Source organism: Phyllobates terribilis, unplaced genomic scaffold, assembly GCF_046119375.1.
Source record: "Phyllobates terribilis strain yellow unplaced genomic scaffold, ASM4611937v1 Scaffold_3__8_contigs__length_932513732, whole genome shotgun sequence".
Lineage (NCBI taxonomy): Eukaryota > Metazoa > Chordata > Amphibia > Anura > Dendrobatidae > Phyllobates > Phyllobates terribilis.
The window spans coordinates 927,024,443-927,050,901 of NW_027362763.1; the positions used below are offsets into that span (position 1 = coordinate 927,024,443).

Consider the following 26,459-nt stretch of genomic DNA (forward strand, 5'->3'; position numbering starts at 1 on the left):
AAAAAACTCAATCTTCTTCTGGGTTCTTCTTCAAATGTCCGATTGCACCACATCAAACTACTGCTATCCAAGGAAAAAAACAACAGTCCCAAACTTCAGCATGAGGCCATAGCCCGGCAGCAGGCCACGCCACTGAGGCAGCAGGCCACGCCACTGAGGCAGCAGGCCACGCCACTGAGGCAGCAGGCCACGCCACTGAGGCACTGTACACTTATGCTGAAAGCCGCTCAGTCTTTCAGGAGGTTAAATTTTCATGACATTCAAGCAGAATGCACCAACCTCTTGTGTCCACAGGATAGGAAACCCTCAAAGGAGGAAGTGGGCTTGGCCTTTTAATTTGCTCTAGGCTTCCAGTCCAGCTTTGGGGGAGAATTCCTCAGTCACTTGTGGGGTCATGTGTTAAAGGAAGAATAATTTTCCACAAACGTTTAATGTGAACACCTCCATCCCACCCGATCCCCAAGCAGCAAGCATCAGGCACAGGCTGTATGATCTCAGGCAGGTATATTTGACTCAAACGTTGCGGCGTTTCAGAGAAAAACAGTTTTAACGCCACTGGGGACTGGGCCATGGTGGAGACTAGTCGAACAGGCAGGTCCCTGGCACCTTCTCCTTGCCCACTGCCCTGGATTGACAGGTCTCCGTCTATATGAGTACGTAGGCAGAGACATTTCAATCCAGGGCAACGAGCAGGGATAAGCCATCGGGGATCTGCCTGTACGACTAGTCACCAGCTAGCCATGCTGTCTATAGACCAGGCAGCATGTGTCAGCTGTCAGGTTCACTTTATCCATTTTTCCTTATGCCACCTCTTAGTTGGTTTACTTTCACCTCTCACCCATTATTTCACAGGGATAAAAATATATATCACCTTGCTCATGAATTATGGATTTATTCTTTTTTATAGCTGAGCTGCATAACAGCAAGAATGTGTGTGTGTTATATATTGTCTTTTTCAAATTATTTATGGAATTCTGTAGACTAAACACATTTTCCACTTACTTTCCTCGTCTCCATCATCTGACATTGCAGTCCTATTAGGTGTCTGAATTTGAGACTCTGGAGCTTCTGCGTCCACTTGTGATATGTGGTTAACATTTTCTGATGCTTCTACATTTAAATAAATAAAAAAAAAACAAATTAAAAAAAAACATAAGCAGATTAAAAAAATGTAAATATATGCTCAATGTGATTTCTAGATCCATACGATTGATTAGTAAAAGAGTGCAGATGATTTAGAAATACAGCCTAACAGTGTCATTTTAGAAACAACTCCTACAGTCCATAACATTTATATGCATGCAAAATTAAAAGTCAATTATCTTTTTATTAGTAAGTCGTCAACAGAAAATAATCTATTGTTTAAATCTGTTTTTTTTAGTGTTACATGTATTTTTTAAAAAATAATGTTCCCAAACTTTTTTTTTTTTCTTCATATCATGATCTTTAATTTAAAAATAAATGAATAAATATATAAATTTTTGCAAATGTTGGTGTTTTCACATCAGTTTCAGCCAGCTCCACCAAATTGAGCAGAGCAAGGACAAGACAAAGCTTGCCCTCAAATTCATAAAAAGTTGTGGTGTACCTTATGCCAGAAATGCTACTCCAGTCCTTAAGTGTGGAATAACATCCGGCAGAGGCGCTCTTCATGAATACGGTACATGTAACTCCAGCACGCCCATCAGCACAAATTGCAAAATAACAACATTGTATGGTCACTGTAATGCGGCTTTCCTTGTGCATGTAGTGTCACTTTAACCATAACTCTAATAAAGGTATTTATTTAATTACTTTGTTTGATTGGACCTATCATGTCTAAAAATGCCAGATTTGCATATTGATTGCATTTAGCTGAAAAACTCCATCACATAATACCACAAAAAAAGAGAAAAAGGAGTCATAATTTAATAAAAAATTTAACTTTTATTTCATTAAATTAAAACTCGATTATTGAGGTTCTCAGACTTCTCACTGGTAAAACAGTGTAGAAATTAGAGGATCCAAGGCAGAACTAGTGTAGAGGAAGAGACATGCTGACAGGATGGTCCTCCTGCTTCATTAGCATATGCAGAGCAGTAGATTAAATGTACTTTTTTTAAATAATTTGTTTGCAAAATAAAAAAGACTTTATTATAAACACAGTAGTTAGCATGTATAACACTATAGTGACAGTTAGTGGACCTGATAGATCTCCTTTATAGTAGCAGTCCCAAAAATCTTATCTTTGTATTAGGTACATTATACACTGTGCATGTGGGGGATTTTCAGTCTTAGAAAAGTGCAAACTGCTGAATCGTGACAGTGTGCCATGTGCACACAGTCACAAATCCCCTGCATTCCCCGTGCAGGTGGTATACAGTGGGGTGCACAAGAGCAGCAGCAGGTTTAATGGATGCATATAGATTTTTTTGATACTTTATTACCTTGCCTGTCTTTAGGCAAATTTTTTTAAAGGGGTTATCTACTCATGTGAATGCTGCAGCCAATCACTGACCTTAAAGTGAGACCTTTAAGTGAACCTGACAGCAGATACATACTGCCCATGGATCACACAACATGTATCAGACAGTGTCTGTATGTTCTCAGCCAGGTACGTTTGGCTCTGAAATGCTGCGGCATTTTGGTGAAAAACACTTAAAAAAGCCACCAGGGACTGAGCTGTGGGTCCCCAGTGGCTTCTCCCCTATTTCTGCACTGGATTGACAAATCTCTTCCTGTGTGCGTGCATAGGGAAAAACTAGTGACTCCAAGGGAGCAGGTGAAAGAAGCTGCTGGGAACCCGACTAGTCTCCTGTGCTGCTCAGTCCACAGTGATTTTCAAAGTATGTTTTTCTCTGAAACACTGCACCATTTCAGTCAAACATACCTGGCTGAGACCATACAGCCATAGTCTGATATATGCAGCCTCTGGTGTTGAGCCGGCTGTCAGTCAGTGCCAGGGTGTGGTTACAGCCACCGCTCACTATGTACTGAGCTGTGACTGAAAGCTGAAGACTGGCGGGAATAATAAAGTTAAGTTCCTTCCAGTAGCAGGCATGCAGCGCGGCGGCAGCACAGTTTTACCTCCACTGGCAACAAAAACTTCAACAAACAATAACACCGTGTGTGTAGAGGTAGTTGTGTGTTCTTCTGAACAGCAAACATCTGACTGCAGAAATTGAGGCTTGGCGAACACCTTTAAAAAATTCTGCAAAATACACACCCAAGCTATGTGCATGACTCCAACCTAATTGCTAGCTTCAGTTTGCTACATACATGACACTTACCTTCTGAATTTTGATTTACTCTTCGATTTGTATTTTCAGAATCTGCCATACCCACAATCCACACCATGGCAGCTTTAACAAATTAAAACAAGAAGTCAAAATAGAATTTATATTTCAAGACTGTGCAAAATATAATGCATCTTTACCCTGCATTAATATTAAAAGATTACATGCCTTCCACCCCTACCCCACCTCAAAAAAGTGATCTTCTGTCAATATGAAAAGTACAGTATCAGCGGTCTCCGACAAACTCATTAGAAGAATGAAGCGGAGGTGGAACGTGCACACCTCCACCTCCTTGAGATCCTGGTAGTCCTAGCAGTCGGATCAGTTGCAGTCAGCAGGTTATACCCTAGCAAAAAGATTGGGGGGGGAACTTGTTTTTCTTGGAAATAACTCTTGAATGTGTTAAATTTGGATCAGAAACATCTTACTAATTTATATACCAAGTAACATGATTTAGTACAGTTATATTATACATCATGGGAGAGAAGGTGGCTGGCTTAGCTTTGGAAATGATCCAGTCATGTAGCCCCCTACCTACATCACTACTGGCGATGTGCCGACAAAGGGAATTCTGTGATGTGTACAACCCAAGGCAAAAGTGGAACAATGCCGATATCTTGAAAATGGGTCATCTTTGTTAATTTAAGTATATTGGTAAATTGTATATATTTTTATTTCAAAAAGATCTAAAACGACATTTTGTCGAGCCGGACAGTCCCTTTAAAGCACAGTTTTACAGGTAAAAGGGAGTAAAACATGCTTGCCGGCACAGATTTCACCAAATAAAATCACTAACATTACCCGTATAAAACCAAGGACACGGATACAAAAAAAACATAGGGGGCAGGCTCGGAAGACCTCCTTAGTCCGACTGCTTTAATCCCCTGATTAATCCCGCATAGGGAAGAATCGCGTTGGTAGGTGGTCACGAAAATCAGGACACCTTTACCTGGTTCTTTAACAGGATGACAATTAGGCATTTCTACTTGCCCCCATTCTTGTGGACCTGATGAGGACTGGTGTCTTATAACTATTAGACTTGGGTGAGCCCGTTCTTTTGTTGAGTATATACTGGCTTATGGTACATGTCATGCTTCATTATACTGACTTGTAAATTGGATCGGTAATTCTTACCCATTTGGCTCTTCGGTATTGCTGCTAATGTGTTTAGGGATATTCAGCACCTCTCTGGTAACATTCACACCTACCCACCTGTGGTTTCTAGTCAAGTGTGCTTGCTTTTTTGTATGTGTGTCCTTGGTTTTACAGTGGGGAAAAATGTACTTAGTCAGCCACCAATTGTGCAAGTTCTCCCACTTAAAAAGATGAGAGAGCCTGTAATTGACATCATAGGTAGACCTCAACTATGAGAGACAAAATGAGAAAACAAATCCTGAAAATCACATTGTCTGATTTGGAAAGAGATTTTTTTGAAATTTTGGTGGAAAATAAGTATTTGGTCAATTACAAACAAGCAAGATTTCTGGCTCTCACAGACCTGTAACTCCTTCTTTAAGAGGCTCCTCTGTCCTCCACTCATTACCTGTAGTACTGGCACCTGTTTGAACTTGTTATCAGTATAAAAGACACCTGTCCGCAACCTCAAACAGTCACACTCCAAACTCCACTATGGTGAAGACTAAAGAGCTGTCGAAGGACACCAGAAACAAAATTGTAGCCCTGCACCAGGCTGGGAAGACTGAATCTGCAATAGGCAAGCAGTTTGGTGTGAAGAAATCAACTGTGGGAGCAATAATTAGAAAATGGAAGACATACAAGACCACTGATAATCTCCCTCGATCTGGGGCTCCACACAAGGTCTCACCCCGTGGGGTCAAAATGATCTCAAGAATGGTGAGCAAAAAATCCCAGAACCACACGGGGGGACCTAGTGAATGACCTCAAGAGACCTTGGATCAACGTTACACAGGCTACCATCAGTAAAACACTACAAAGCCAGGGACTCAGATCATGCAGTGCCAGACGTGTCCCCCTGCTTAAGCCATTACATGTCCGGGCCCGTCTGAAGTTTGCTAGAGAGCATTTGGATGATCCAGGGGAGTATTGGGAGAATGTCATATGGTTAGATGAAACCAAAGAAGAACTGTTTGGTCGAAACACAACTCGTCTTGTTTGGAGGAGAAAGAATGCAGAGTTGCATCCAAAGAACACCATACCTACTGTGAAGCATGGGGGTGGCAACATCATGCTTTGAGGCTGTTTCTCTGCAAAGGGTCCAGGACGACTGATCCGTGTACATGAAAGAATGAATGGGGCCATGTATTGTGAGATTTTGAGTGCAAACCTCCTTCCATCAGCAAGGGCATTGAAGATGAAACGTGACTGGGTCTTTCAGCATGACAATGATCCCAAGCACACCGCCAGGGAAACAAAGGAGTGGCTTCATAAGAAGCATTTCAAGGTCCTGGAGTGGCCTAGCCAGTCTCCAGATCTAAACCCTATAGAAAACTATAGAGTTGAAAGTCCATGTTGCCCAGCGACAGCCCCAAAACATCACTGCTCTAGAGGAGATCTGCATGGAGGAATGGGCCAACATACCAGCAACAGTGTGTGCCAACCTTGTGAAGAAATAAAGAAAATGTTTGACCTCAGTCAAAGGATATATAACAAAGTATTGAGATGAACTTTTGTTATTGACCAAATACTTCTTTTCCACCAAAATTTGAAAAAAATTCTTTCCAAATCAGACAAATGTGATTTTCAGGATTTGTTTTCTCATTGTGTCTCTCATAGTTGAGGTCTACCTACGATGTCAATTACACGCCTCTCTCATCTTTTTAAGTGGGAGAACTTGCACAATTGGTGGCTGACTAAATACTTTCTTTCCTCCACTGTATATTGGCATTTTAATTGACTAAATTAAATGTTATGTTTTAATTCCCATCACTTGCCATCTCTATACTCTAACATTACCTATGAAAGAGGATAAGAGCGGTATTTACCAATATTTGTGAGAGCAAAGATTACCAAACAACTTCCACCTATCATAAAAACTGGAATCTTTATTTAACAAAGCCAAGCATGAATCCTGTTTCTCCAAAGCACTGGGTAAAGGTAATCTCACACTGGTTGTGCCCCAAAGTATCAAGTTATTCAGTTTCCCATGACCTACATGCCCATAAAGACGGCTTAGGAGGGTTGTTATTTTAAAGGGAATCTGTCCGGCTCAAAGAGAGAAAGCTGCCCGGTTAAACGTCTAACATTGTATCTACAATGCTGCACATTAGTACATAATGCTATGGTAGTGATCTTCAGAATCCACCACCTACACCATAGTTTGAAAGCCAGCGTTGTCAATGGAATTAAATAGTGAGTGAAATTGCCCTCCCTTAAAGGGGTTGTTCGTTCTAAAACAACAAATCTGCAGTCACTGTAGGAACAGCTGAAGAAAGCAACTGGTAAGTATAAGACTAGGGCTGGGGAACGTAGATTAGTAGCATCACTCCAGCGAATAATGCAGAAAACCTTCCTGACATTTGGGCTTTATAAATAGCAAAGAAGAATTACTATTAGCTTGGCATGACAGAGGCAGATATAAACTCATATTTCTGGGCATCAGTCAGCCTAAATGGGCCTCTATTGGTGGTGATCTTGAGGAAATAAAACTTCTTAAAGAAGATGCACAGTAATCTACAGATTTCCTCACTTATTCAGCATTCATATAAAATTATTTTTGACTGAAAATTTCCTATATGATCTTTTCTTTCAAAAAGTAATTGCTTACTGCCTTGTAAGATTATTTCACTTTTGTCTAAGTAAAATCATATATTTCATATATCCTCTTTCTTCAGCCAATGAGGGTCCTTATAGTATAAATGTCTGATTCACTATGATTAACCCATTCCTTACCAAAAGCGCATCTCAAACATCCTAGCTGCGTGGCAACTCTAAAGCCAAAGACGTACAGTACAACAGGGCTGTCAAACTTGAACAAAGTTGTGGGCCAACCTGTACACAGAATAATGCCCCCCCATAGTCCTCCATACAGAATAATGCCCCCCCCCCCATAGTCTTCCATACAGAATAATGCCCCCCCCCCCATAGTCCTCCATACAGAATAATGGCCCCCCCCATAGTCCTCCATACAGAATAATGGCCCCCCCATAGTCCTCCATACAGAATAATGGCCCCCCCATAGTCCTCCATACAGAATAATGCCCCCCCCCCATAGTCCTCCATACAGAATAATGGCCCCCCCATAGTCCTCCATACAGAATAATGGCCCCCCCATAGTCCTCCATACAGAATAATGCCCCCCCATAGTCCTCCATACAGAATAATGCCCCCCCCCATAGTCCTCCATACAGAATAATGCCCCCCCCCATAGTCCTCCATACAGAATAATGCCCCCCCCCATAGTCCTCCATACAGAATAATGGCCCCCCCATAGTCCTCCATACAGAATAATGCCCCCCCATAGTCCTCCATACAGAATAATGGCCCCCCCCATAGTCCTCCATACAGAATAATGGCCCCCCCCATAGTCCTCCATACAGAATAATGGCCCCCCCCATAGTCCTCCATACAGAATAATGGCCCCCCCCCATAGTCCTCCATACAGAATAATGGCCCCCCCCATAGTCCTCCATACAGAATAATGCCCCCCCCCCATAGTCCTCCATACAGAATAATGGCCCCCCCCCCATAGTCCTCCATACAGAATAATGGGCCCCCCCCATAGTCCTCCATACAGAATAATGGGCCCCCCCCATAGTCTTCCATACAGAATAATGGGCCCCCCATAGTCCTCCATACAGAATAATGGGCCCCCCATAGTCCTCCATACAGAATAATGGGCCCCCCCATACAGAATAATGGGCCCCCCATAGTCCTCCATACAGAATAATGGGCCCCCCATACAGAATAATGGGCCCCCCATACAGAATAATGGGCCCCCCATAGTCCTCCATACAGAATAATGGGCCCCCCATAGGGGTGGCGGTTCCCTGCGGGACAGATTTGGCCCACATGCTGGAGTTTGACACATATGATGTACAAGATACGTCCTAGCTAGTAATGGCCATATCTCAGCCTGCATTGCAGCTATAACAGTGATTCAGGGTTAATAAAGCTGAAATGAAGCCCGAAATATAAATTAAAATGAGAGAATCATATTTGTGGCAGCTTGCACTACCAACTCTCACTATCAGTATTTGGTCAGTATTCGGTCAGTATTTTTTCTCAGGAGTGGGAGCCAAAACCAGGAGTGGGTGATAGAAACAAGTCACCAATTCTGCATTTATTATTCCTTTTCTCTGATTGTTCCTCATCTGGTTTTGGCTCCGACTCCTGAGAAAAAATACTGACCCAATACTGATAGTGGGGCCATGGCCAAACCCATTATATCGCAGGTTAGGTCATGACTACAGGGGCGATTCCGGGCTCATTTTAAGTTTGAGAATATCAGTTACAAGATACAGATGCTACTCACTGTATACTGAGCAATGACTGCAGCCGCTCCGGGCACGCCTCTACCACTGAAAACTGGTGTCTCCTGGGTGAAATAAAGTTAATTTCCTTCAGGTAACCGAGCTTTCAGTAAGGCCTCCTTCACACGTCCGTTTCTCCAGTACGCGTGGTATCCATTTTTTTTTTTTTTCACGGATACAATAAGTACCCATTGTAACCTATGGTGTTGTTCACATGTCCATTTTTTTCCGGGATCATGGTTGACAAAGCCAAAACAAGTCCAAGTTTAACATTGCAAAGTATAGGAGAAGCTTTGTCATTTATTTCCTTCTTTATCCATACTGGAAAAACACTGACGGGAAACACAGACACACTGACGGGAAACACAGACACACTGACGGGAAACACAGACACACTGACGGGAAACACAGACACTCTGACGGGAAACACAGACACTCTGACGGGAAACACAGACACTCTGACGGGAAACACAGACACTCTGACGGGAAACACAGACACTCTGACGGGAAACACAGACACTCTGACGGGAAACACAGACACACTGACGGGAAACACAGACACACTGACGGGAAACACAGACACACTGACGGGAAACACAGACACTCTGACGGGAAACACAGACACTCTGACGGGAAACACAGACACTCTGACGGGAAACACAGACACTCTGACGGGAAACACAGACACTCTGACGGGAAACACAGACACACTGACGGGAAACACAGACACACTGACGGGAAACACAGACACACTGACGGGAAACACAGACACACTGACGGGAAACACAGACACACTGACGGGAAACACAGACACACTGACGGGAAACACAGACACACTGACGGGAAACACAGACACACTGACGGGAAACACAGACACACTGACGGGAAACACAGACACACTGACGGGAAACACAGACACACTGACGGGAAACACAGACACACTGACGGGAAACACAGACACACTGACGGGAAACACAGACACACTGACGGGAAACACAGACACACTGACGGGAAACACAGACACACTGACGGGAAACACAGACACACTGACGGGAAACACAGACACACTGACGGGAAACACAGACACTGACGGGAAACACAGACACTGACGGGAAACACAGACACTGACGGGAAACACAGGTACAGTTTTTTCAAGTACGTGTTTATACGGAGGCCTAAGGTGGTTGGTCAGCATTGGAAACCTATTAACCTGTATTTTAACCCGATATATGCAGGTTTATGGCATTTTGGGAAATTACAGATTCTCTTTAAAAGGGAATCAGTCAGCAGGCTTCTGCTATTTAATCAGACAGCATCATTAGGTAGGGACAAAGAGGTTCATTCCTGCAATATATCACTTCGTTTACTGGGTGCCGCAGTTATGATAGAATCACAGTTTTCTCTGTGGCAGATTTAGCAGTGCTCCGAATACTGTAACCCTGCCCACACCACTGATTAGCATCTTTCTGTGTACATTGTATAGTGACAGAGAGCTGATAATCAGTGCTGGGGTGTGGTTGGACCAGGAGGCATGAGGACAGTTGTCCAATCACCTGCTGATAAAACACTGATTTGTATTGAAATAGCAAAACAGTCTAGTAAGTGTAATCAGGGTCTTTTGGAATTTAGAATTTAATATTTGGAATTTAGATTTAATTTGCATATATCAAAATTGCAAATATTGTCCTGGCTATCAGCAGCTCAAAGTTAAAAAGATTAAAAAAAAAAAAAAAAAAAAAAAACTAATCAGCAAAAAGGTTAAAAAGGCAACTTTATAGTCATGGTTCATTTATTGTCTAGAATGGTGTTAAAGCATTTGATGTGTACACTGATGCCGCAATATGGAATATACTTACAGGAATATATTAGTGCTGGAAATATTGGCTCATTTCTTTCCTGCGCAGTTTCCACCAGCATCCTCAAAGGGCCCTTTGGGCATAATACAGCTAGCAAGTCTGTCAGCAAAGGCACAATACAGTCATGAAAGAAATCAAGTATAAAATTCAAGTTTATCAAGCTGAACTAATTTTGATTTGGACATTATTGAAGATCTGTTACCTGTAAGAAGTTGGTAATCCAGATCTACAACAAGGGATTGCCTTGTAATTAAAAGTTATTTAGTAATTGTCAAAATAATAAAAGTAACGAATGTACCAGCACTTTAATTCTGAACACTGCAGTACTGGGCTGATTTCACACCCGCACCCTCATTCGTTTCACCATAAAGAGCTTCTTCCTGCTCTAGGTCACTGATGTGCATGAAGGGCCAGGACTGTTTGGCTGAGTAAGGGAAAATACCGCTGATGTTTCCCTGAAGCGAATTCTGCTTAAAAAACTAAGCGGGTGCGCCTGCATCAAAGAGACTGCTCCAAGAACTCCGCAAAAGAGAAGCATTTTCTGAAACAGATTCTGCTTGTAATGGACTGTTCAGGGCAAACACGTGTCAATCAAAGTCAGGATATCCAGTCACATGTGGACCATCATTCAGTTGAGAAGTACCCATCCAACATTACTCTCATAATCAATAACCGGTTATGGGGTGACCATACAATTACCTGATAAGTCTGCAGTCACTCTGTGTGACTGCAGACTTATGAATCCCCCAGCTCACGCTCTATGCGCTGCAGGGATTCACCAGTTTCTGAGTCGGGATCGATGGGTATGTATGCGTTCGGCATGCTCCCAGGCAAAAGCCGTCTAGTGGGCCTGGCCTCACTCCATATACTTGAATTGAGCGAGGCCATGCCCACTAGTCAGCAGCGTCACTGGGTGGGGAGAGGCAAGTGTATGGAGCGAGGCTGCACCCATTAGTCGGGCTATGGCTGGGAGTATGTAGAAAGCATACGTACCTGCTGTTCCCAACGCAGAAACCGGTGAATTCCTGCAGCGCACAGTGCATGTGCTGGGGGGGATTCATAAGTCTGCAGGCACACAGAGTGACTGCACACATATGATTTTGGACAGGACAACCCCTTTAAATGAGTTCTGCAAAAAATGTGATAAAATTCCCTCCCCCAACCCCCCCCCCCCTCCCGGGCACTATTCAACCTGCAGCCTATCCTAGTCGTATCTCAAGACAAATTTCAGTCTAAAACACAGTTGGAGATGTGTAGCAATTGATAGAGGAGTATTGTAAACACACAGATCTGTCATCTGCAAGAGCACGGCTGCGACACGAGAAGAAATAAATCTTCACGCTGACTGAGCATAAACAATTTTCTTCTCCAGCCTCAGTCCACTGTCTGCAGTCAGCAAGAAGATTCATTTCTTCTCATGTTTCAGCTCTGCTCTGAGGGCTCACTGAGGAATGTGTATTTACAATACTTCTCTTCTGTCAGCTGAGACCCACTTATCGAGCTGGGTTTTTTTTTCAGACAGTAACCCTTGTTGACACATGTGTAGGACAGGCTGCAGTTGAATTAAGTGACAGGGGCCATTTTTTGCATTCTTGGAAAATCTCTAAGTCAGGGTCATTGCATCATTTTGATCCTGTGCAACACTTAAGGAAAATTATTGAGAAACCGGTATTACTGGCAGTACTTGGCTGAATACTGGCATCACAATAGCTAGTAATAATTATACAGACATTATGGCAACACTTCAAGAAGCTTTACTGGCAGGACCAAATAAACATTAATACTGCCAAAGCAAGAGTACAACAGGGAATAGGGATCGGGACTGTGGGGGATGAACAACAAGAGAAATTAGTTACTTACCATAGATAGATATGGCTCCAAGAATAACCCAAGCTGACCACTCTGGCAAATACTTGATGAAAACCAGAGCCATCAGAGCACTGATCATGATCAGATAAGCCTGCTGTAGTTGAAGGGGGCCTTTCCAATGAATACAGATCATTCCCACTGCCCCAAAATTCCAAATGACCATGAACAAGGTTGGATAGTCCATCGCCACATTGTACGTCTTGAAAACTTCACTATAAAAAGGTAGAAAAGCAGGTATTTCATTGACACTATGAAAGGGTTATTGCCTCAGCAAAGTTATTAGTAACATCTCTATTTGTGGCCAACATGTTTTTTTGTTTGAAATTCTATGAATGTACCCCTGGAGCATGTAAAGCAACACAAAAGGAGGTATAGTACAAGTTACACAAAAATTAGGGAGTGGTGGCTGCTTGGTTGGCCTGAGTAGATAGGTTTGTGCAGAGCTCCTAATATCATGCTTATAAGCCTTCACTACCTCCAGCCATTTAACCTCTTTTCATGACCTAGACTGGTCACGAGCAGGAATACTCACCCAGCTCTCCAATATTTACTTGTTTGGTCTGTTGGCAACTGCAGAGGCTAGTGAATTTTGGAGAGATCCCAGTTCACTGTGCGTTGCTGGACCTGTATGCTATTGCGCCATCCAGATTCTCTCATTGGGTGGTTCTTCCTTGTGATTCCTGGATTGGCTGTGCCCTACCAAATCTCCTATCGTCGCTGTCGGATGTGGTGAACTCAGGCAGAATCCCGATCCTCAGTGTGTTGTTTTAGCAGTGTCCGCCATTGCCTCTTCTCTAGACTCTCTTACGTCTGTCACATGTGGAGAGCGATCTGCTGCCTGCAACATCCTTCAGCATGACCGGTTTGGCAGTCGGTCAGTAATGGTGTGGGGTGGCATTTCTTTGGAGGGCCGCACAGCCCTCTATGTGCTCACCAGAGGTAGCCTGACTGCCATTAGGTACCGAGATAAGCTCCTCAGACCCCTTGTGAGACCATATGCTGGTGCGGTTGGCCCTGGGTTCCTCCTAATGCAGGACAATGCCAGACCTCATGTGGCTGGAGTGTGTCAGCAGTTCCTGCAAGATGAAGGCATTGAAGCTATGGACTGGCCCGCCCGTTCCCCAGACGTGAATCCGATTGAGCACATCTGGGACATCATGTCTCGCTCCATCCACCAACGTCACGCCAAATCCAGGCCTCCACTGGTTAATAAATTTGATTTCCATTGATGATTTTTGTGTGATTTTGTTGTCAGCACATTCAACTTTGTGCAGAACAAAGTATTCAATGAGAATATTTCATTCATTCAGATCTAGGATGTGTTATTTGAGTGTTCCCTATTTTTTTGAGCAGTGTAAATATATATATATTTTCCTCTGGTTAGCCAATAAAGAGATCACTCCGAGAGTACGTTTGGGGATAAAAGTATTTACATTGATTTTTCTGGCTAACATGGTACCACAATATAACTTTGATACAAAAAAGGAGGACAGAAGAGTAATATGGCAAAAACAGACATAATTTTATTTAATACAAAACTCCAAAGTGGTAAAAGTATACAAAATTACAAAAACAGGGGATAAGGTGCCAAGTGCCCGAGAGCGGAGAATCCCTGGGACTCGTGGGCTCTTCTCCACTCTTGAACTCTTGGGTGAGTTATTTGGCTTACTTGTAGGGCAGTTACTCTGGGACACTGTGTGGGCATCTCCCTTGAGTCTATATGGAGCATTATGATTGTTCCCAATTTAACACTGCTTTCAGCTCTTACCATTACATCTGACTTGTGTCTGATATATGATAGTTACTTAATGATTGATGGTTGAGCTGCATGCTACATCAAGGGAACACAACCCCCCCCCCACCAGTTGCCTCATATTTAGATTTCTTTTATCTATTTATACATCCATATCTGCCCCTTGATATTTACATACCCAAGAATTTATATTTTCCTATGCCCTGTCTCCCCCCCCCACCCCCCTCCAGGGATTCTCCGCTCTCTGGCACTTGGCACCTTATCCCCTAATTTTGTAATTTTATATACAATAAAATGATGTCTGTTTTTGCCATATTACTCTTCTGTCCTCCTTTTTTGTATCAAATTGTGTGAGTAGGCAATACGGACCTAGTGCCTGACACTCTTGTCTTGGCACTATGGTCCGTCTGTTATTGTTCAGCTGGCCACTATTTTGTTTATCCACAATATAACTTTGTATTGTACACTGAGATAATCTTATAAATGTGTCCCTGCTGTGTACTGTGTAGTGGCTGTGTCTGACCGTACAGGAGCATATTATTCCTAGATCTACTGATTAAAATGCACTTTGTTTGTGAGTGACACCAGCACTGCCCTACTGAATCTTGCACCACCCTGAAATAAATCACCATCAGGGGGCGACGCTGATGTCACTCAATGCTTCTATCTATGCCCACTGATGACGTCATCTTTTAGTTAGAAGCAAAATGCAGGCACTGCACTCCTCTCCCACAGCATCCAGCACCCAGGACGTCTTCAGAGGGGACGGCAATACAAGAAACTAGTGAGTAACTGCAGCACTTCCCCCTGTGACGTCTTGTTCCAGCCTCTGGTGATATCACGTTTAAGACTCTTCTCAAATGAAACGTAGAAGGAAGTACAGTAGGAAAAAATAAAAAAAAAATTAGGGATTAGCTAGATAAGGAAAAGTGTAGAGTATTGGGTTATAAAGCAAATTACAAGAGTGGTTAGAGTGTAAGGATACATGTTTAAAAAAATAAGTTTTAGGAGTAGTTGGGCGTCCGCTTTAAGTAGATTGCCAGAAGTGAACCATCTGAAAGTCTAAATGTACTTTGGGGAGGAGGAGGGGGGAGGATCTTGAAACCTACTGAACATTGTAGGGGCCCTTTGTTTGATAATAAGGGAGGGGAGCAAGATGAATTAACCCTTTGTCAGGTCTCTGATCAGCTACTGCAATCCATCTCATCAAGTTAAAATAGAAGAAGATATCTTGTTTGGAGGAAACCGTGGACTACCATGGCCATTAGGGCTCATACTCATCTGCGTGAAAAACGGACGAGTGCAGAGACAGAGAGATAGACAGATGTCAGTGACATATATAATTAGTGCAGTGTGTGTGTAGTTTAATGTTCATGTATTTAGCTAATAATTCAATAAATTAAAAGAAAAAAATGGAGTGTGGTTCCCTGAAATTTTAATAACCAGCTCAAGGAAAGCCAACAGCTGGGGGATGCTGTTTATAGTCTGGGAAGGGGGTAATAAACGTGGAGCTTCCAAGGCTATTAATATCAGCTCATAGCTGTATACTTAGCCTTTACTGGTTATTAAAAATGGGACCCCCACACCCCACCCCAAAAAAAAAGAAAAAAAAAAATGAAGTAGGGTCCCCCCTCCCAATAGTTAATAACCAGCAAATGGTAGGCAGACAGCTGCGGGCTGATATTAATAGGCTAGGAAGGGGTCATGTATATTAGCGGGCCCCATTCCAGACTAAGAAAATCAGCTTAATATAATATTAGATTCACAGAAAACCACATTTTGGGATACTAAAATAAATTATCAAAATGATCTCCCACTATTTGTCCCAAAAAGTGAACTCCATCATGAATATAATGCCTACAACAACTACCGGAGTCATACACTTATAAAATCATGAACTTTATTAGATGATCATAAAATACAAATACCACAATTAAATGATTTTAAATACCTAGAGGTGCAATCATAAGGACTCAACATATAGTCCCTGTAGGGTGAGCAACAACAAAAAATATACAATAAGTCACTTCTATATAGATATATTCATATATTCCAGCATACGCACATATAATTAATTATTGCCCAAGTGCAACATTACTCGAAATAATATCAGCAAGTGCATTATGCTGTTTGTGCAGCCACAAGTCAAGTTAATCCCAGCGCTAGCCATAGGAAACGTGTCATGCAGCATTTCTATAAACAGACTCAATTATAGTGACTTACCCATCACAAATAGTGCTACTCACACCCGGGAGACACCCTTGAACGCGCGTTTCACGTTAGCTTTGTCAACAAGGAGGTACTAACCCCATTACGCTGTGCCGCTTTTTATAGTGGAGCTGTCAGAAATACTAGTCTGTATTGAGCATTATGGAGAAGAAAAAAAATGTTTTATTTTTTTTTTTATTTAGGTGTCAAAAAAAAACAACATTTTTTTTTCAGACTATAAGACGCACTTTTTTCCTCCAAAATTTTGGAGGAAAGTGGGGGGTGCATTTTATAGTCCGAATGTATATGGACTATATATGGTGGCTGTGGGTTATGGGTGGTGTGGGGAAGCGGCAGTGGCGGAGGAGCGGGCACAGGAGCCAGGAGCAGCCTGCTGCAGCCTACACTGTGCCCGCTACTAAAGAAAAATTAAATATTCACTGCTCCCCACGCCCATGAGCGTGGAGAGCAGTGAATATTCATTTTCCTTAATAGAGCTCACACTGTACCACACCGTGGCTCCTGCAGTGGCCGGTGGTCAGTATGCCTGCTATTAAAGACCATGAATATTCACTACAACCCACTCCCATGGGTTGTAGTGAATATTCATGCACTTTAATAACAGGCACACAGACCGCCGGCCGCTGCAGGAGCCGCGCTGTGGGTACAGTGTGAGCTCTATTAAGGAAAATTAATATTCACTGCTCCCCATTCACACAGTCCCAGCGTGGGGAGCAGTGACTCTTCCGGCACAGCACCTCACAGTGTAAGCGCGCATGGCGTCACCGCCATGTGCATCTCACACTGAGATCAGTGCTGGCTGCAGAGGAGGACGCAGCGCTGGAACACAGGGAAGAAAGTGAGTAGAACTAGTGTTTATTTTTTTGTGTGCAGCATGGTATGAGGGGCGCCGCGCATACCTGGATGAGGGGTGAGGGGTGCCATGCATACCAGGATGGGGGCAACTTGTAACACAAAGGAGGGGCCATATATACCAGGATGGAGGATATTAACAGAATTGGGGGACATTACCCCTATACCAGTGTCAGCAGCAGACCCCCTCCCCCATAACAGTGCATCATGACCACATTTTTTGCTTCAATTTTTTTTCCATTTTCCTCCTCTAAAACCCAGGTGCGTCTTATAGTCCGAAAAATACAGTAAATAAATAATATATGTTGCTTGTGTCACCATTTTTCCAGACCAGTAATGTTTTCAATTTTTGCCTCTTGTGGCTTTGTGAGGGCTTAATTTTTTGCACCCCAAACTGACCTTTTATTGATACCATTTTAAGGTAAATAGGATGTTTTGGTCGCCTCTTCTTGTATTTTTTGCAGGGTCCTCCGAAAAAAGTAACTCTGGACCTAGGATAGGTGATTAATGTCTAGTCGGTGCAGGTGCGACACCCAGCATCACCGCCGATTAGCTGTTCTTGGTGCAGGCGTCAGCTGGGAGTGCTGGCTTACAGATCTGGTTTGTCTACAGATAGTGGCCGTGGCTGGGTAGTGCATATCTGCCCCATACTCTAATCAATAGGGGGCAGATGTGCAGTACCCGGCTGCGGCCATTATCCGTAGATAGACCAGCTCTGTAACTAAGCACTTCCAGCCGCCGCCGTTGATGAGAACAGTTGATCAGGGGGTGCTGGGTATCGCACCTTCACTGATCATTGATGACCTATCCCAAGGATAGATCATCAATGTTAAAGTAGTGGAGAACCTCTAATTCTGAAACAGAACATGTTTTGGGGGAAATCCTTATTGACCCTAAGCGCAGATACTGAAGATTTTTGGGTTATTCCAATAACCTTTTCATTGCACACCGACTGGATTGGTCTAGTTCATACAATAATTCATTAGGAAAGAACAGTATATTATAACAGTGTGAGCCCACAGAAATTCTCCATGGTGTGGGGATTATGGAATTCAGAACATCGGAAATGTTCTGATGTGTCCTCAGTCATCATTTAGCCCTGTTGGACGTCATATGCATGGAAGTTACATACATATATGATATATTTCTTCATCCGTATTAATATGGTAGGAGTTACGCGGCTCTGCTGACATGTTTCATGTTCTATCAACGACTCTTGTGCATTTTACATTGTATGTATGTTTACTAGACACGGCAAACCTCTTATGATCACTCAGTAATGTAATATTTCATATGTGACTGAATTTACCATTAGTTATCAATGGATTTATTATTCATTCATGCTGTGTTCTACACTAGTTCTTCATAACACAAGGTTTTAAAAAAAGTTCCGCAGTTTTATGCCACCGATTTTTTTTTTTAAATAAGAACTGTAAAATAACTCAAGTTTACATTAGTGAACCCACACTACACATTGGGAAATTGCATAAAAAACAATCCCCTAAAATTAGTGTTTTTTTTCTGTCTTCCAGATCACATACACATCAGACAGTATATATTGAGGTACTCCCCCTTAGAAGCACTGATTCTAGAATATTTCATCACGTATGGTTCTTAAAGGGAACCTGTCACAGTGAAAATGCAGGCAGTCCAATGCAGACAGTTCTACATAGAAGGTTGTCAGTCACTCATTACGACCACCCACTTGACTGAAAAGCCCAGAATAAAACAGAAATAATTGAAACCCAGGTTACACTGAAACTAAATTTAAGCCTGCTCAGCTCCTCCTGCTTATATCACGCTGCCTGCAGATCTGATGCATTTTCAATGTGCCTAGTTCCCTTTAAGAGAGCCTTTACAGCAACACATAGACCCTTGTTCCAAGCTGCACAACCTCTACGTCTGTGTGTGGCCAGGAATTGCAATGTCCAATAGCCCTGTAGAATTCTTGGCACTAGCTCATACTGGAAGACGTTGATCTACTAAGTAATTAAGGAGGATTTGGTCTCATCAAGAACAAAAGAAAAAAATGCAGAGTAAGACTGACAAAGTGCAGTAAAGCAATCTGGGATGGAACTGGTCACTGCAACCTTTACTGTTAAAGGGAACATTGTCATTGATGATCAGCCCCACTTACCAAGAAAAAAATACTTGTTACCTGAAATGTCAACACATACTTACCAGAGATACATGTATGTGAACATGAAGAGCAGCATCAAAGATGAGAGAATCAGCCATCCATGAATAAACTAAATAAAAAAAAAGATTTTGGAATTTAGTATCACTCTACAGTACAATCTTTTGATTATACAGTGGATATATAAAGTCTACACAGGTGAAGCAGGTGCTGGCTGTATGACACAGTTGGCACCTGCCCACTTGCCTAGATCAAACTCCGCTCCTGAGCCTGCACCATGATGTAATCGTATGTCATGGTGCGGGAAGTGGTTATAAAGCTATTTTATAAGAAAAAAAAGTATGGTCACGGAAAATGACAAAGAAAATGGAATTAGTTTATGTGCACATGATAGCGGCAGTTTTTATAGAATCTATGATTCATTTTTTACCCTCATTTGGCTTGTGATGAGTCCATCAGGTTTTACCAATTTACCAAGCCATTTTAACCAACAACAAAAAAATGAAGTGGAAAACTGTATATAGGCTTTGCAGCTATAACTTACATGGGGTAATAGAATAACTGCTCACCTTATAGCAGCGATACTTGTACAGCAACACCAGAAAGATAGTCATCACTAGGATAACACTAATCATAATAATTGTATTCAATACAGAGTTTAGAAGTCTTTGACCAACAGATGAGGTGTCTTCAGAAAATGGGGTGTAAATTCTAAAAAGCAAAAGTAACAGGGTCACAATAAAACAGTAGAAATTCAGCTGTAACAAAAAGCCTAGGTCAGATGTCTTTACTTAGTACTACAAATGCATTAGGGCGATAGTGGGCCTGAATCACATCCTTAAAGGGAATCGGTCAGTGTGTCCCACCCAACAACCTGCTTACAGTGTCATGTAGGTCTCTGAAAGGCAACATTCAGACATCCATACCAATCAGTCCGAGATCGCAATGTATGGACTGGCTGGGGTCATAGATCAAGTACTCACGCTCCGGTACGGACGTCTGAATGTGTCCAAACACAAAGCAATCTGTTGCATTTGTCTGCGACCTTTATGTTAATGGCCTATCCTTAGGATATGTCATCAATATCTGATCAGTTGGAGGAGGAAACTGGGCACATTAGCTGTTCTCTGTGCCTGCAGCGGCCAATCAATGGGGTCGGCCAAGTGTCGCGCACCCCCTCAATCAGACATTGATGACCTATCCTAAGGAGATTTAATCCCCACAGGCTTCAAACCGCAATGGAATCAAAGCAATTCCTTCATGCATGTAGTTTAGTAAAGGGACACTTCAAGCAAAGTCTTTTTTTAATGTATTAAAGGGAATGTGTGACAACACTATCTAATGAAAAAATAAATAATGGTTGTTTTGTTTCTTTTATATATTGTTTTACAGTTACACCATGGAGACCAGTTCCCGTATTACTTCTCTGACTTCCTGTCCTGATGCTCTGAGAATCACAACAAAGAGACATGGCTTACAGGGAACCTACCAGCTGTTTATGCTGGCCAAGCTGCAGGCAACACCAATCAGAGCCTGGATGCACGAGGCTACTATGGTAGGGCTAGTGGCGACCCGGCTGGGCACCCTAGCCGTAGACAAGGCTAGTATAGTGTTGCAAGTGGCGACCCGGCTGGGCACCCTAGCCGTAGACAAGGCTAGTATAGTGTTGCAAGTGGCGACCCGGCTGGGCACCCTAGCCGTAGACAAGGCTAGTATAGTGTTGCAAGTGGCGACCCGACTGGGCACCCTAGCCGTAGACAAGGCTAGTATGGTGTTGCAAGTGGTGATTGACATCTGTCAATCACCTGGAGCAGAGCTGGGAAAAGCTGGCTGGGGGTGCCGCCGGACTCTGTTCGTTTCCAGCCATGGTCCCTGGCCAGATCTTTTCACTATATGCTCCAGTGTTTCAGAGAAAATCTTTTCTTGTAGCCTTTGATGTGGAAAGTGGGTGGGGAGCACATGAAACTATTAATGAGGTCTGCTGCCATCATGGGGCTAACAGTAGGAATACAAATTTAAAAAAAAAAAAAAAAAAAAAGGTGTCTTCTCATCAACGGGCTACACCTGTCTATTCTGTTAGTGAAAAAGTATTAAAAGAATCAAACCAAAGATGAGTCAAGCAAGGGAGGGTGCTGTGTCCCACAATGAAGGTTACGAGGAAGATTTTATAGAGAGTACCAAAAAATCTTTTGGTGGGACATAAGTAACCCTTTGGGGATAGACTAGTACAGTAACAAAACTCTGCCAGCAAGCTGACAAAATTGCATCAAAACTTACTTTAAAAAGGTTATTCCTGTCTTATGCTATCATTTTAGATCACTAGGATTAGCCATTACTTTATGATCAGTGGGGGTCTGACCTCTGTAACTCCTCACTGATCATGAGAATAAATGGGTAACATACTAAAAATATTTAAAGAGTAAACACCTGAAACAACAATTACATTTCTCCATAGAACTTTGAGCAGTAATTGTCCAATCTCAGTAATGGGAAAATCTGTATTCATTGAAGACAGACTTTACCTGGGAATTGAGAATGAATGATCAGTCCATGATGAGAATGAAATGGATTTCTCTGATAAAATATTATAAAAGTTTTTTTATTTTCACATTTTATTTTACTTTTGATGAAAAAAAAACAAAATAACGAATTACTCTTTAAAACAAAAATGACTTATTGGTAAAATTATTTTTTCTCCCCATTTTTTAAAAATCCATTCCTTTATTTTTAAAGCATTGGATCTGAAGGCAGCAGAAAACACTGGTAACAGCAAGTGTAAGGTAGCTGTTAGCTTCTTGTTATCAGTGATCTACAGACAAGACACCGAACATGTCTGTGGCATGCCTTAAGGTGAGAGGAAAAACAGGGTCGTCAGCAAGGACCTCACAGGTTTCACCGCCGGCAAGGACCTCACAGGTTTCACCGCCGGCAAGGACCTCACAGGTTTCACCGCCGGCAAGGACCTCACAGGTTTCACCGTCGGCAAGGACCCTCACAGGTTTCACCGTCGGCAAGGACCCTCACAGGTTTCACCGTCGGCAAGGACCCTCACAGGTTTCACCGTCGGCAAGGACCCTCACAGATTTCCAAAGCAACATCTAAAAATCCAGGAGCAACTCAAGAACACTTGGCTCAGTATCAGAGCGGTTATTAGAGGTCATTGCCAATAAGGAACAGATGCTTTTACTTCTGTCACATTGCATTCTGTCTATTATTGTGAAAACCCAACGGTCGGCACCGTACATATGAGAGCAAAATAGCATTGCCACAAGTTTCCATGACAAGAGGGCCAATGTCTGTAGCTGAATGACAGCAAACTATAAAACATGAAATAATAACAAAAAAGCCTACTTACAACTGTCCATTTTTCTCAGTATAGAAGCTGACGGATTTTATTGTCGCAACCACCACAACCATGCAGAGAGTGACTGGCACAAAGAGCATTATCACGTGTTTTGCCCCATATTTAAGCGTCAGCTCTTCTTCGTCATTGTCCACTGGAACTTCTCGGACAGAGGCTGCTGCTCCGGACGTCTCCCCATTGGAGGCGTCTCCCAGCACCTGTGTGCTGCCGCTGTACTGTCTCTGTTGGAAATGTGGAGGTCAGTCAAATAGAAAGCTTGACAAGTAGGCAAATATAAACTGATAGCTTCATGCTATCCTTAAAGTAGAACTGACAAAAGGATCCATATAAAGTTCCTTTTCTGCATTTTAACCCCAAAGACTGAGCAATTTTTCGTTTTTATTTTTCCATTCTTCCAAGAGCCATATCTTTTTTTATTTTCCAGTTGAAAAAGCCATATGTGGCCTTGTTTTTCCATAGAACTAGTTGTACTTTTGAATGACACCATCTTTTTTTATAATACAGTTTACTGGAAAAACTCAAACTTCATGGTGATCACACTGGCACAGAAATAGGGGTAATGTACAACCAGGTTGTTGCTATAAGGCAGAGTTCAAAAAACACACCGCAAATATACACACTAGAAAAAGTTTGCAGCATGCACTAGTTTCTTCTGTGAGACTCGCCCACTGAAGTCTCTAAGTGAGCAAAAAAAATATTGGATTCATTGCAATTCTTTAGCATAGGAAACTGCTACTGTATAAAAATGGATATAAGAATGTTTCAGGAAAATAACTTTCAAAACTCCTTCAGGAAAAAAAAAAAAAGGAAAAAAAAAAAAAAGAAAACCAAAAACAGGAGCATTTTATTCCTGCTTGAGGAACTTGTTGAAACATTCATGCAACCTTTTGATTTAGCAAAAATTAAGCAATTTTCATTTTTCATGCCCTTAAATCAGAGAGATATGTAGCACAAAATAGTTAATAAATAACATTTCCCACATGTCTACTTTACATCAGCACAATCTTTGAAACATTTTTTTTCTCTTCGGAAGTTATAAGGGTTGAAAGTTGACCAGAGATTTCTCATTTTTCCAACAAAATGTATTAAAAAAAAAAAAAAAAGTTTTGTAAAGGACCACATCACATTTGAAGTGACTTTGAGGGGTCTATATGACAGAAAATACCCAAAAGTGACACCATTCTAAAATCAAATCTATACCCCTCAAGGTGCTCAAAACCACATTCAAGAAGTTATTAACCCTTCAGGTGCTTCACAGGAACTGAAGCAACGTGGAAGGAAAAAATGAACGTTTAATCTTTTTTTTCACAAACATTTTACTTTAGACCCAATTTTTTTTATTTTCACATGGGTATCTGGAGAAAATGGACCCCCAAATTTGTTGTGAAATTTCTCCTGAGTACACAGATACCCCATATGTGGGAGAATACCCCTGTTTAGGTGCACGGCAGAGTTCAGAAGGGAAGGAGCACTGTGTGACTTTCTGAACGTAAAAATTGGCTGAAATCAAGAGCGGACGCCATGTCGCGTTTGGAGAGCCCCTGATGTGCCTAAACAGTGGAAACCCCCCACGAGTGACGCCATTTTGGAAACTGGACCCAAGGAACGTATTTAGATGTGTGGTGAACACCTTGAACCACCAGGGGCTTCACAGAAGTTTATAACTTAGAGCTGTGAAAAAAAAAAAATAAATATAAATCACAAAAATGATCTTTTCAAAAGGGTAACAGGAGATAATGGACCTTAAAATTTGTTTTGAAATTTATCCTGAGTTCGCCAATACCCATATGTGGTCGAAAACTACCTTTGAGGCACAGTGCAAAGCTCATATGGGAAGAAGCGCCATATTGGAGTTCAAATTTTGCTGGAATGGTTTGAGGGGGCCATGTCACATTGGCAGAGCCCCTGAGGTGCCAGATCAGCTGAACCCCCCATAATTGTCCCCATTTTACAAACTACACCTCTCAATGAATTCATCTAGGGGTGCAGTGATCATATTGACACCACAAGTGTCTCACAGAATTTTATACCATTGGGCAGTGAAGAAAAAATAATGACATGTTTATCACGAAAATGTTGTTTTCGCACCAGATTTTACATTTTGACACGGGGAAATTGGTAAAAAAAATGGCACCAAAATGTGTCCCACAATTTCTGCTGAACATGGCAATACCCCACATGTGGATGTACAGTACTGCTTAGCCACAACGGTGCTGTATTTGCCTGCTTGAGAGAAGCTTTCCCTAGAATAGTTTGTGGACTCAATATACAGAGCCCCTAAGTGCTAGAAGAGCAGAATTCTCCCCCCCACCACTCCTCAAGTGACCCCATTTTGGAAATTATACACCTGCCAAACATGTGAATGCTAAATGTGGTATTGACACACTGTGGTGCTCAGAAGGGAGGGGGAAATTTGGATTTGGGAGCACAAAAGAAGTAGTTACTTACTGGTAACGGGATTTCTCAGAGCCCATGACGGCACCACGGAGAGAGGGGATCCGCCCTTCAAGGACAGGAAACCTACAGATAAAAAGGGCGGCACCTCTCTCCTGCATCAGTTGTTTACAGAGCACAGAGAGGACCCCCAGGTTAGCAACACAAATTTTAACATTTTTAAAGTAGCTTACCAGACACACCCTGTGACTAAACATAGGTGAAAAATAAATGTGCACACCCATGCGAGAAGGGAGGGAATGTACAGGTGCAGTCATGGGCTCGGAGAAATCTCGTTACCGGTAAGTAACTACGTCTTTCTCCTTCCCCCATGACGTCACCACGGAGAGAATTGCAGAGAAGTGTCGTTTAGGGAGGGACCACCGCTTCCAGAACCCTTCTACCAAAGGTAAGGTCCGAAGAAGAGGTTAGAGCCAGCCGGTAGTGCTTAAAGAATGTAAAAGGGGAAGACCAGGTTACATATCTGTTCAATTGAAGCACCGGCTTTCTCCGCCCAGGAGGCTGCCACTGCACTAGTCGAATGAGCCCTTAAATCCTCCAGGGCGGTCTCCCCGCTTGATGAGTATGCCAGGGAGATGGCGTCCCTTATCCACCTTGCCAGTGTGCCCTTGGAAGCTTTCTGTCCCTTCCGAGGTCCCTGGAAGCACACAAAGAGAGACCTGTCCTTCCTATACTCCCGTGTGGCCTCTAAGTACTGGATAATGCACCTTCTGACATCGAAGGTGTGTAGGTCTTCTTCCCCCGTTTTTAGGATTTGAGCAAAAGGAAGGAGGGTGACCTCCTGCGATCTGTGGAAGTGTGATCCCACCTTAGGAAGGTATGCTGGGTCAGTCCTAAGTGTCACCCTGTCCTCTAGAGTTTGCATAAAGTGGGGCCCTGCTGATAAGGCTTGTATGTTGCTAACTCTACGTGCCGATGTGAGGGCTACTAAGAGAGACGTCTTAAGAGATAGGACTTTTAGAGATGCATTCGCTAAAGGTTCAAAGGGATGTTTGGTTAGGGCTGAAAGAACTAAATTTAAGTCCCAAGGAGGAGTATTCCGGGAGGGGATGGGCCTAGACCTGTGTGATGCCTTGATGAACCTAGAAATCCACCTATTTCTGGCCAGGTCGCAGTTGTATAGGGCTCCTAGTGCCGCAACCTGAACCTTTAGAGTGCTTGTGGCCAAACCCCGCTCCAACCCCTTTTGCAGGAACTCTAAGATGGAAGTAATGGGGGCC

General features: G+C 42.6%; 1 protein-coding gene across 4 annotated transcripts in view; it reads right to left on the reverse strand.

Moving 5' to 3' along the window:
• Positions 1-26,459, reverse strand: part of LOC141257815 (presenilin-2-like) — a 53,521-nt gene that overhangs the window by 12,381 nt on the left and 14,681 nt on the right. For all 4 annotated transcript variants that reach the window (XM_073672823.1, XM_073672824.1, XM_073672821.1 and 1 more), the window contains 7 exons: positions 22,777-23,006; positions 19,991-20,132; positions 19,466-19,533; positions 12,442-12,662; positions 10,582-10,680; positions 3,270-3,341; positions 1,003-1,110 (listed from right to left, as the gene is read on the reverse strand). In XM_073672823.1, coding sequence (XP_073528924.1) covers positions 1,003-1,110; positions 3,270-3,341; positions 10,582-10,680; positions 12,442-12,662; positions 19,466-19,533; positions 19,991-20,132; positions 22,777-23,006 — 940 coding nt within the window. The remainder of the gene's footprint in view (positions 1-1,002; positions 1,111-3,269; positions 3,342-10,581; positions 10,681-12,441; positions 12,663-19,465; positions 19,534-19,990; positions 20,133-22,776; positions 23,007-26,459) is intronic.